The 12,010-nt window shown below is 53.8% G+C and overlaps 1 protein-coding gene across 1 annotated transcript in view; it reads left to right on the top strand.

Moving 5' to 3' along the window:
* Window positions 1–11,767, top strand: part of MYOM3 (myomesin 3) — a 44,005-nt gene extending 32,238 nt beyond the window's left edge. The window contains exons 24-36 of the mRNA XM_032646285.1: window positions 503–639; window positions 1,986–2,130; window positions 2,270–2,329; window positions 2,719–2,786; window positions 3,836–3,946; window positions 5,663–5,750; window positions 6,273–6,311; window positions 6,559–6,667; window positions 7,807–7,970; window positions 8,194–8,230; window positions 8,408–8,430; window positions 10,031–10,086; window positions 11,328–11,767. Coding sequence (XP_032502176.1) covers window positions 503–639; window positions 1,986–2,130; window positions 2,270–2,329; window positions 2,719–2,786; window positions 3,836–3,946; window positions 5,663–5,750; window positions 6,273–6,311; window positions 6,559–6,667; window positions 7,807–7,970; window positions 8,194–8,230; window positions 8,408–8,430; window positions 10,031–10,086; window positions 11,328–11,588 — 1,298 coding nt within the window. The 3' untranslated portion in view covers window positions 11,589–11,767. The remainder of the gene's footprint in view (window positions 1–502; window positions 640–1,985; window positions 2,131–2,269; window positions 2,330–2,718; window positions 2,787–3,835; window positions 3,947–5,662; window positions 5,751–6,272; window positions 6,312–6,558; window positions 6,668–7,806; window positions 7,971–8,193; window positions 8,231–8,407; window positions 8,431–10,030; window positions 10,087–11,327) is intronic.
* The last annotated feature ends 243 nt before the right edge of the window (window positions 11,768–12,010 follow it).

Below are 12,010 nucleotides of genomic sequence, written 5' to 3'. Positions count from 1 at the left end.
GAGAGCATATGGAATGCAAGGGAGGGCAGAGTGGCTGGTTTTTTCTTCTTGGATTGTGGGTCTTCTAAACCCCTGCTTCCCTCCATTGGCCAGGAGTAGCTTTTGCAGGCCCTGGCGCAGGGGTCGCAAATTTGGGTGCATATTGGAATCACCCCCGGAGCTTTTCAAAATCCCAATGCCCAGGCCACACCCCAAACAAATCAGAACCTCTGGGTCTGGAGCCAGACACTGGTTTTTGAAAGTCCTTGGGGATCCAGTGTCCAGCCAGGGTGAGAAGCACGACCTCAAAGCTGTGGGAAGAGGATGAATTCCCTGAGATGAATTCAGTCTAGGGAGACTGAATGTGGGAAACCCTCCCCAGCCCCTCACCCCAGTCATGTCTGCATCAGACTCTGAAACATTTTGCACATTAAATGCCCACAGTGTGCTCAAAGTGGGGCTGTCGGGAGGGGGGAGGGGAGAAGTGTTCCCTGCCCACCCTTTCCTGTCCTCTGCCTCCCAGTGATCAAGCTGATCTCCGGCTGGAACGTTGACATCCTCGAGCAAGGAGAGGTGCGGCTTTGGCTGGAAGTAGAAAAGTTGTCTCCAGCCGCTGAGCTGCATCTAATCTTCAACGAGCAGGAAATCTTCAGCTCACCGGTAATTGGGGGCTCAGAATCCCTAAGTGAGGTTCCTGGCCCAGGAGGTGGTCTCACAGGCAACAGTCTCCACTGGCTGCACCTCCCCCTAGCAGACTTCTCAGAAACGGCCACCAGCTTTGGCTGTCACAGTGATAGGGTGGGGGGTGAGGACACCTGGATTTTATTACCTGGGGGGTGGGTGGTAGGGATGCTAGACACTTGCCAAGGCAAGGAACACTCCCACAAAGAACTTCCCATGCCTCCCACAATTCTTCACTGTCCTGTCAAACATTTGTAAGGTGAAAAACCTACAGTCATGCTTATAATTACCCAAGCCTAGACCCTAACTCTGAGATATAAACACAAAGAATTTTTTTTGCAGTGTCAATATACACTGAATAGAGAGTTTTTATTCTATTAGCCACATTACCTATGCTTTCATTCATTTTCCTGTTCTTCTTGTACTCATGAGGATGTACATGAGTGCAATCTCTCATGAGAGATTCAATCATGAGAAGATCTTATTTGTGAATTTCATCTCCAGATGACCATCAAAAAATATGTGTTATAAAGAGGGGAGCTGGTTCTGACAGAGGAGGAAGAGCTCAGGGCTAGATGTCAGAAGACTCATATTCATCTCCTGTGGGTTGTGTGCCCTTGGGCAGGTCTCTTCACCTCTCTGTGCCTCAGTTTCTGCATCAGTACAATGGGGTTGGTTGCCCCAGAATCAGGAGGAGGAATTGGAAAAAAAATAGATTTGAAAGTTCTGCACAGAGATTAAGCATGACCTTGGCTCATGGTAGAGGCAGGGTAACAAAGTCTGGACCCTTGGTACACAGCGCTGATACTAGCAGGTGCCGCTATAGAAAAATCAAACTAGACGATTCTCTCGAATCATACATACACCCTAAATGTGGAAAATAAAACGTTTGAAAACTGTTAGAATGTGACAAAGAGTAAATAAGTGCTAATTCTGGGTGGGTAGCAGGTACACAGGCTTTTTTATATTATCCTTTATAGTTTTATGGGGAATTTTTTTATATTAAATTGCAAAAGAAGTAGAAAATAACCAAAAAACATGGCACAGTAGGAGGTTGGGGATTATTATTAATTGCAACTGATACAAGCACGTAAGACTCTTTGCAGTGTCTGCCGGGCCCCAGGGTATTCTCAGGGGCCGGGTGTGGGAAAAGCCCAGTCTATACACAGGAGAGGGGTAACTTGGGCCCCCTCCCCAGTCTCTGAAGGCTTCTAACTCTGCATTTATTACCCCCAAGTCCAACCACGCCCCGATTTGCACCCCACAGCACAAATTCCCTGGGACTGGAAAAGGGCAGAAAGACTTTCGGGTTTTGTTCTCCCCAGAACCGCAAAATCAATTTTGTCCGAGAGAAGGGCCTGGTGGAAGTTATCATCCAAAACTTGACTGAGGACGACAAAGGGTCGTATACTGCTCAGCTCCAAGACGGAAAAGCCAAGAACCAGATCACCCTGGCTCTGGTGGATGACGGTCAGCTGTGCCCTGCCCCCCGCCCTGCCCCATGCCCCCGGCCTCAGCTCTCAGCCTGGGCGTCTCTATCCATCCTGACGCCCTCCTCTGGACCTGCGCTCCTTCTGGTTCACACCCGTTCCCCCCTCTGTGTTCACAGAGTTCGACAAACTTTTAAGGGAGGCAGATGCTAAGAGAAGAGACTGGAAGAGAAAGCAGGGTAAGAACTGCTGGGGCGAAGTTCAAACACCTCGGCCAGCAGGCCAGCAGACACCACCGGGGAACCGCTGGGCCAATGGATTAATAGATCCCTCCGCCTGCTGGACCCCCCGAGGGAGGGCCACTGCCATCTGATCTAGCGCTGTCCCTGTGCCAGAACGAGGCAGCACTTGCCCAACCCTGAGAGTGCGCGTCCTAAACTTTGCACCCTAGATGCCTCCCAGATGCCTCCCCCCAGTCCCCTCCCTCGTGGGGTCGGAATCCCAGAATCCGAGGGGCCAGTAGTCATTAGGTGCCCCTCCCCAGCCACTTTCCCCTATCTCGCAACCAGGTGGCGCCCGGGCCGAGCCCGGCGCTCTGACCGCTGGGCGTGCTGTTTTGCCCTCATAGGTCCGTATTTCGAGGAGCCTTTGCAGTGGAAGGTCACCGAGGACTGCCAAGTGCTGCTGATGTGCAAGGCAAAGCCCCGCCCCCGCCTCCAGCCCTGCCCCCAGGCCCCGTGGGGCAAGACCTGTGGTTGTCCCCAAGCCCCGTGGCTGTCTTTTGCCCCACTCCCTGCAACTCCACACCCTGTGCTGGTGTGATCCCAAGCAGAGGAAGTAGCCCCAGGGATTTTGCATTTAACTGGAAAACAAAAGCCCAGGGAGCAGAGTTAGTGTGAATTAGTGCGCTGAGTCAGCCTTGAGTTAGAACTCCCAGCTGCTCTGGGAGGGGGTCTGGGGGCAGGTGAGGGCTCTGTAGGTTGAGCGGTAGTCCCTGTGTCTGTTAGTAGCCCTGCCAGACACTGTTCTCAGCACTTCAGAGCATTATTTTATTTCATCTGCCTCACAATCATCTGTGAGAGAGGTGTTACAATCCCCACTTTAGGATGAAAGACCAAGGGGGGAACTAGCGGAAGACTACATGGTAACAGGCCGGGTCTAGAGCCCAGGTTTTAACCGGATGTGCCTGACTTCAAAGCGGGTGTTGTTTCTCAGCACCCTGCAGCCTTTTAGATAACTGGGGGAGGGAAGGGCTCACTCCCAGAAGCCTATCCATTCAGCAAACCTAAGTACCTGCTCTGTGTAACACACTCTGCAAACACTGGGCATACAAGGGTGAAGAAGTGGTCTCCTTAGGCCTGTAAGATCCCACAGTCCAAAGCAAGATCGTGGCGAAAACAGCATAGCTCCTGCTGTGATGGAGACATGCAGGAAATTGATTACTCACGATGGGGCACACTCTGGGGTGCATAAAGGAAGGCTTCCTGGAGGAGGTGACACAGGCATTTACAAGAAAAAGTAGGGTAGGAAAGGGATCAAGAAGCAGAGGGAATAGCATTAGCACAAGTCCCCAGTCCAGAAACCATCAGAGGAGACATATGGTGTGAGGAAGAGTTTGGCTGAGATTTAGCCTGGGGGTGGGGGGGAGTCATGTTTGTAAAAAAAAAAAAAAGGGTTCTGATGAACTGAGTCTTCACTTAAAAGAGAAAGCCTGAAGGAGTCTCCTCACTCCCCACCTTCCTCAGGTGACCAACACCAAGAAAGAAACCCGCTTCCAGTGGTTCTTCCAGAAGAAAGAGTTCCCAGATGGTCAGTACGACCCGCAGACTGGAGCAGGGCTTCTCTGTATGGAAGAGGTAAGTGCAGCTCTGACTTCAGGGCTCACAGCCTCCAGGCAGTGCCAGGAGCACTGGGCAGGGAGTCAGGACCAGGGTGAGGCAAGTGAGGCACTGACCTCACGCACAAACTTTCAGGAAGCGCTGAAAGGCTCAGTACTCAAGATAAATAATATTTCATGCAATATTTTTAAGAATCAAAATTCATGCCCCAAAATAAAGACCTTGAGGGAAAACAATACCAAAACTTTAAATAAAGACAGGCTCAGTAATACTGATTTTTCCTTTTAGTTGGATTCCAGTCCTGGCCCTGCCGCTGACTGCATGGCCCTGGGCAAGTCACTGTCCTTCTCTGACCTCAGTGTTCATCTGTTACACGAGCGGGTCAGAGGGATGCTCTCTCAGAGATTCCTTCCTGCCCCCGCAGCCTGAGATTCAGGACAGGAAGACGGTCTCGGTCTCCGTGTGAGGCAGGTCTGGGCAGAGCAAAACAGGGCCTGGAGCTCACTTCTCCCACCCACGACCTCCCCGTGGCCCTTGGAGGGGCGTGAGCTGGTTAAGGTAGAAATGCAAGGCTTTTTCTTAAATATTCAATGTTTTTCTGCCTTGTCCCTGATTTCTGTGGCCCCACCATGTGCCAAGGAGGACTGCGGCAGACGCAGGTTTGCAGACTAGGAAGGAAATAATGATTTCAGGGTCCTCTCCCAAATCCTGGCCAAGACGATGGCAATTTGGCCTTTGTCATCACAGTGCAAACTCTTCACACAGGGCTTGGCATCAAGTAGGTGCTTAATAGCTACTGAGTCTTGTCATAGTCATCCAGCCTATTGGTCCAGAAATTTCTGGCTTCCGAAGAGTTATCTCCCTTGATCCTCACAGCAACTACAGTACGTAGCCAGGGCAAGGATTATGCCACCATTTTACAGATGAGTAAACTGAGGCTCAGAGGGTTGAAATACCAAGATACAGAGCTTGAGAGTGGGGCTGGAAGTTTCTCCGATCACTGTCACCGGAATTTGGCTGGGGAGAAGACCGTTGGGGTTTTCAGCCCTTTGATACCCCAGTTAAGAGATGCTTCTGCCTTGAATCCTGCCTCAAGGCACACTATGTAGAGATGGTTGGGGTGAGAGGGGCCCTTTGAGGGGACAGGGAGGCAGATAACATGCTCCCACCCCCGCAGCCCCTGGAGGAGATGCTGTGTAATGAGAGGGCACAGCGGACTTCTGACCTTGCTTTCAAAGCATGACCCAAGTTCTTGCTTTGCTGAGTGTTGACCTGGGCTTCACTTGGTGTTACAAGCGTGTGCCAGTAAGGACCCCCTTGTCCTGAGCAAAAGAAAGCACACTTCCTTCTGAGAGATGCAGAGAGGTCCCTCTATCCAGGGCCCCCGGGAAACAGGGCAGCACTGGTGGAGGGTGTGCCCTGCTCGGCCCAGCTCTGCTAGGAGGGCTCGCTTTGCTCTGCTCAGAGCAGCTGCCTGAGAATCACATGCGGGGCGTCTGTTTCTGCCCTCAGTTCCCCCTCGCGCCCCACCTCCAGGCCCAGACAAGCCCTGGGCTTGGGATCAAAGGGCTCTGGAGCTGGAAGGAGCCTCAGAGATCACCCATCGCAGGGGGGTAAACTGAGGCCCAGGGAGGAGAGTTAGGGGCAGGCCTAGAGCCCAGGCCTCCTGATTTGCTGTCCATCACTCCTTCTGGAACTCATGCCGACACCGCCTTCTCACATCCTTCTTTCCAGCTTTCCAAAGAGGACAAGGGCGTTTACAGAGCAGAGGTTTCCGATGAGCGAGGGGAGGACAACACCATCCTGGACCTCACAGGTGAAGGTAGGAGGCGGCGACATCAGAGACGGGCCAGGAGGGCCTCACACTGAACCAAGAGATGCAGTGTGACCTGTGGGGAAACTGTCTGGGATACTCACCTGGGGCAACCGAGGCCCAGGGGAGTTAAGTGACCTGCCCACGGCTGCACAGCTGGTCAGTGGCAGGGCCTGGTCTGTGTGACGCTGGTGCCCATGTTCACTGCACTATCCCACAGCGAGCCCAGGCTTCAAGACCCGGAGCCTGAGTTCTCTGCTCTGCCCCCCGCCCCCCACAGTGGGCCCCAGGCTCCTCACCAGACTGGTCATCTCAGCCTGCAGGAAGACTGTCATGTCGGCCCATTCGTCCTCCATCTGTGTTGCCCCCTGCCCCATCAGTCACGCAGTGCCCCAGATCCCCTCCCCACCCCTAAGCCTGTGTTCTGAGAGCTGCTCATAAGGTCCGCTAGCCTTTTCCAAGGACGGCCCCACCTGGTGCATCCCTAGGGGAGCCCTACATCAGCTGACCGTTCCCTCTGTCTCCCTCCAGCCCTGGATGCCATCTTCACTGAGCTGGGCAGGATTGGTGGTAAGCAAGCCCTCTCTCTGCTCAGCACTGCCGTGACGCCACATAGCCTCCGGGGGACCTCTAGCCATCCTTGGCTGCTGGGGGTGGGTTTAGTTTCCAGCCTCAAAGACTGGGGGAGACGCTCCTGCCTCTTCACCACACTGTGTTCCCCCCACCACACCCCAAAGCAGGGGCGAGCTGGCTGCCCCCCAGATGTGCTGCCCAAAGGGCCTTGGGGAAGACTCACCCTTCTCCCATGCCTCCCCAGCCCTCTCTGCGACGCCACTGAAAATCCAGGGGACCGAGGAGGGGATCCGGCTCTTCAGCAGGGTCAAGTACTACAACGTGAGCTACATGAAAACCACCTGGTTCCACAAGTAGGTTGGCCTTACCCTGGAGCCCTAGCCAGGCTGGAGGGGGCCCAGCACCCGCCTCAGAGCCCGGTCCCAAGGGCTTGGCAGAGACAGGGTCTCTCACTGGTCCTGCTGTCCACAGAGGGAGTCTGGGACAGGGAACAGCTGTTAGAGGCACAGAAGGGAGGCTCCCCAGGAAAGGTGGGAACCCTGGCGCTAAGATCACTTTCCCAGAATATCCATGGCCAGAGAAGGACCACTGTCTTAGAGCACCATCTGGGAACTGGGGGAGAGAAGGATGCAGGAACGATGGAGAACCAGATGGTCAAGTGCCCTTGTGGGTCTTTGCAGCCTTAGCAAACTCAGGCAGCCAGACTGAGGGGAGAGGTGCAGGCAGAGGGACCTGGGGGGCTGACGACTAACTGAGGGCCAGGCCTTGAAGGCAGGATCAGGTATCAGAGACTCAGCCAGGAGCTAAGTGACCCCAGAGAGTTTGGGAGCAGAATTTTCCCAGTGCTTCTTACTTGCAAACCTCAGCCTTGTGGAGCAGACATTACTGCACCCATTCTATGGAGAAGGCTAGATGGACTTAGTCAAATTGGTCATGTGAATGAGACCAAGGCCAAGCTGAATTTCAGAATAGTGAAGCTCCTTCTCTAGAGTTTCTGAGCCCCATGACTAAGCCCAGAGGTGTCACTTCTGTGACAAAACACTGACATGGGCCAGGTGTCTTTAGGAATGAAATTTAAGTAAAGAAGGAAAGGAATTTATATAGTTTATAAGAATTACATAAGAGTGATTGTGGGAAGAAATGCTGGGAGGTTTTACGATGAGGAAAAGGATGAAGTAAGGAAGTGGCTCCCACTGGTGGGGTGTGGGGAGGTGGTCACTGACCCTGGAGCACCATTTCCTCAAAGTCCCAGCCTGCAGGACATGTCACAGATATAGACTCAGCGCTGCCACAAGGTTTGATGAATGAATGAATGATGAGTGGATGAGTGGATAGATATATATCAAATATCTCATGGATGGCCACCACTTTCAGCTCACACATCTGGGAACAAAACCCCAGGAGCGGAGTCTGGGGCAGGGGTGCCTGGAGATGGGCAGGCAGCCCGTCCCGGACTGAGCTGTGTTAACCATTTCTTTGCCCTCACGTTCAGAGAGAAACGCCTGGAGAGTGGTGATCGGGTGAGGGCTGGCACCACCCTGGATGAGATCTGGCTCCACATCCTGGACCCCAAAGACTCAGACAAGGGCAAATACACCCTAGAGATAGCGGCCGGGAAGGAAGTCCGGCAGCTGTCAGCTGATCTCTCGGGGCAAGGTGAGCGCTCCACCTGTCTGTCCTCATTGAAACCTGTTTAGAAAACCCCATGGTCTTTTGCGGGGGCTCCCATCTCCCCAGCCAATCCTAGCACTGCCCCAAGAGAATGCTGGAACAGAGTGGGGGAACAGTCAGCGCTGAGCTCTATACCTGTGGGTTGCAGGAGCGGGGGAGATTGGGGGTAGATGCCCTGACGCGCCTTTTCCCCTTTTTCTTCTCGTAGCTTTTGAGGACGCCCTGGCTGAGCACCAGAGACTGAAGTAAGTTTCCTCGGCGTTTCTCAGTGCGATCAAGGCCCCTGGGGTGCACGAGCACAAGACCCTCCCTGGGAGGCCGGACAGCTCCACCTTCCTCCCGTCACCCCCTCCCCACTACCCGGGCAGGACTGTCCTTTAACAAATGAAACACCAAGGCTTTTTCCCATTTCTGTTTTTCAGAGCCTTGGCCATCATCGAGAAGAGTAAGTCCAGCCATATTTCTGTTGTTTCCACTTCTGAGTTTGGGGCGGCTTCCCAGCTGCTCACACCTCCTGGCAGGTAGCTGAAGTCCCAGTTTCCCATGGGGTCTGTGTGGCTCTGGGCCGTCACAGAGCTGCCGGGAGACCCAGATGGTGGCAGCATGAAGACAGGTGGATGAGGAGTCCGAGGATACCTGAGACCGTGGATGTGGACGCGCCTGGTGCGGACCTGGTGGCGAGTAGGCACACGGCCGATGTCGGTGGGACTCCAAAGGCAGGGGCAGACAGGACTGAGGCCCTGTCTTCCAAGCGAGGCCCAGGAGGGGACGACTTCAAAGCTGAAGCTGGTTCTGGCTGTCGGGGCCCTAGGGCCTCATCTAATCCAGGACACGGCCTCTGAGTTGCCCAGGGGGACCACCAGGTCCACGCACTGGAGCTTCTCTGGGTCCCCGCAACCAGTTCTAAAGCACCCAGTTCCAGGAGGCTGGCTTTCTGGTCTCAGTGAGCCAGCCGGTCAGTGTAGGACCTTCCATGAGGGGAAGCAGAGCAGAGCAGCCCCGTTCAACCTGACAGTGAGGAGGGAGACTGACCATTTGGGGCCATTGGTAGGAGGGGGCATGAGCCCTATGTGGCGTCTTGTCCCTGAGTGTCCCCACTTGGCGGGAAGTGCAGGCCGTTCATAATTGCCATCTGGGAGGGGGCCGTCTGGGGTCTAAGAGCAGTGAGGAGCCCTCGCAGCGGGCGGCCACCTTGGTGGGCGGAGCGCAGCCTGCAGACCCGACTCAGCCCGTCACACCTCCTAATCACCTGCCCCCCCATCCTGGAATGCCGAGTCTCTGCACAGGACACCCCTCCAGGACCCTAACACAGGGGCCTAAACTCACCACCTGTGCTTGCTAGGGCTGGCGGAGTTGAGAGTCAGGGGAAGTGGATTGTTTCGCCCGCCATGATGGGCCTGGTGAACGTTCCTCCCACAACAGTTCCTCCATCTCTGGGGCCATCCTTCCCCTCCCCCTTCAACCCTGATTCAGGCTTCTCCTCCCCTACATCCATTGCACAGACACCAGCCACTTTAGGCTCTTTGCACATCCCTGATCGTGGTCTAGGGTCTGTTCCCACAGCCTCGATTGCGACACGTTGGCTTTCTGCTTAGTGATTTAAAACCACGGTCTCTTCCTGCCCAGCTGCCATGGCCACCAGGTCCCCTCCCTTGACCAGAGTCAGTGTCCCGGAAGCTCCCTTCCTATTCACTCCCTGAGCTGGTTCGTCACACCTGTTGTGTGCATTTTGCCAGTTTAAGGCTCAGAGCAACCTTATCACCTTCTCTCCCAGTCCTCAGGGGAGGGGCACGTCACTGTCACCTCCAGGTACCACCAGCCATGATAATAACCTCAGGTCAATGACAGTAACACACTACGTCCCTATCTTGTGTTTATAAAGGCAAGGAAGTAACATAATACAAGTTTAAGGATGTCCACCCAAAATGATGCAAAAAGAAAAAGAAGCATTGCTTCAAAATAAACCTCAACTTCGTGGAACCTGCTGCTGGGAAGCAGCTGGCAGGAAAACATTCATCACTGGGGGTCTCGTTTTTCCCTTCCAGATCGTGCCAAAGTGGTGAGGGGCCTGCCGGACGTGGCCACGATCATGGAAGATAAGGTACTGACTGTTCCCCAGCCCACAGCCGGCAGTCCCACCCTGGGTTCCCTCCTGTATCCATCAAAGAGCACGAAGCAGTGCAGCACTGTGGATTCCAGAGCCGAAGGGGCTGGATGCACCAGAGTCTGGCCGAGTGACCACACCTCATTGGTCACATGTAGTATAAAGGAAAGACACTGAGCCTGGTGTCAGGCCCGTGTGTGTGTGCGGGGGTGACAGGCCTGTGCTCACCCCAGTTCTACCCCATCTCTCCAGGTGGCCCGGGGTGTCACGGACTTCTCTGTGTGAACTTCAGTTTCCACAGGAGTTTGACTAGATGATACCTAAAAAGCCCTTTCAGGACTGAAGTTTTTCAAGTCTAATGTTCTAGAAAATGATAGCTAACGTTTTCACGTTGCTTACTTTGTGCCAGGCACTATTCCATTATTTAACCATCAAGGCAACCACATGAAATAGTGTGTTATTACTAGTCATACTTTATAGCTGAGGAAACTGAGGCCCAGAAAGGTTAAGGGACTTACCTAAGGTCTTACAGCTTAAAGGAGCCGAGCTGAGATTCACAGCCTGGCAGCCCAGCTCCAGACTCTGAGTGTTTGGCCATTACACTAGAGTGCCTCTGCAGTGAGAATTGCTCTGTTGAGGATTTTCAAACTCAATTCTTAAATCTTTATATTAAAGCAGTCTAGCCGGGCTTCCCTGGAGGCGCAGTGGTTGAGAGTCCACCTGCCGATGCAGGGGACACGGGTTCGTGGCCCTGTCCGGGAAGATCCCATGTGCCGCGGAGCGGTTGGGCCCGTGAGCCATGGCTGCTGAGCCTGTGCGTCCGGAGCCTGTGCTCCGCAACGGGAGAGGCCACAACAGTGAGAGGCCGGCGTATCGCAAAAAGAAAAAAGCAATCTAGCCTTATTTGCATGGTAAAATCATAATGAAATATACAATAAAAAGCAATAAAGCAAAGTCCAGCCCATTCTGGGGCAGGTAATTGCTAAAGGCCCGACAGTCTAACTAGTTAAGTGTTCCCGTAGAAATGTTGAGAATGGAGGATGTGGGGTTAGAGTAAAACATCTCCCTTTACTGTTATTACTTTATGGGTCACAATAAAACACACATAATGAACTTACCACAAGGAGCAGCTTGTACTGGGAGCTCCCTGGAAGTGTGAAGGTTTATAACCTTCACACTTTACCAAGGGTTATTCCAAGCGGGTGGACTGAGCGTTCCCTTCCTGTCCTTTCAAACAGACCCTGTGCCTGACCTGCGTTATCTCAGGAGATCCTATCCCTGAAGTCTCTTGGCTGAAGAATGACCAGCCCGTCACCTTCCTTGACCGCTACCACATGGAGGTGAAGGGGTCGGAGGTCACCATCACCATCGAGAGGGTCAACAGTGAGGACAGCGGGCGCTACGGTGTCTTCGTCAAGAACAAGTATGGCTCCGAGAAGGGCCAGGTCACCATCAGCGTGTTCAAGCACGGGGAGGAGGACAAGGTGCTGAAGATGTGACGGTTGGATTCAGGCACAGCCTGAGGTCTGGTCTGCATGGACTACAAGGGTCAACCAGTGGCTCACAGCCTGGCACAAGCCACGGAGGCGGGGCAGGGGGATTGGACATTGCGGGACCCGGGACATGGGAGGGGAGTAGCTACACCAAAGTGGAGAAGCATAGACCTTGCTGGGGCTCTGGGAGGCCTCCAGGCCTCAGCACTGGACTTGGAATGGGAGACCTACGTGCAAAACTGTTTCAACTCTAAACTCTCCATGAGCCTTGCCTTTCTCATCTATCAAGTGGGAATTCCTCCTCCTAGGGATTGTTTATGAAAACCCTTGAAACCGTACACCAGTGATACTCAACAGGAGGCGGTTTTGTCCCCCAGGGGGCATTTGGCGGTGTCCAAATTTTGGGTTGTCACAACTGGCGTCTAGTA

The sequence above is a fragment of the Phocoena sinus genome, chromosome 1 (genome assembly GCF_008692025.1).
Source record: "Phocoena sinus isolate mPhoSin1 chromosome 1, mPhoSin1.pri, whole genome shotgun sequence".
In the NCBI taxonomy this organism is placed as follows: domain Eukaryota; kingdom Metazoa; phylum Chordata; class Mammalia; order Artiodactyla; family Phocoenidae; genus Phocoena; species Phocoena sinus.
Note: the sequence above shows the minus strand (reverse complement) of the source record. Positions and strands in the feature narration are given on the sequence as shown.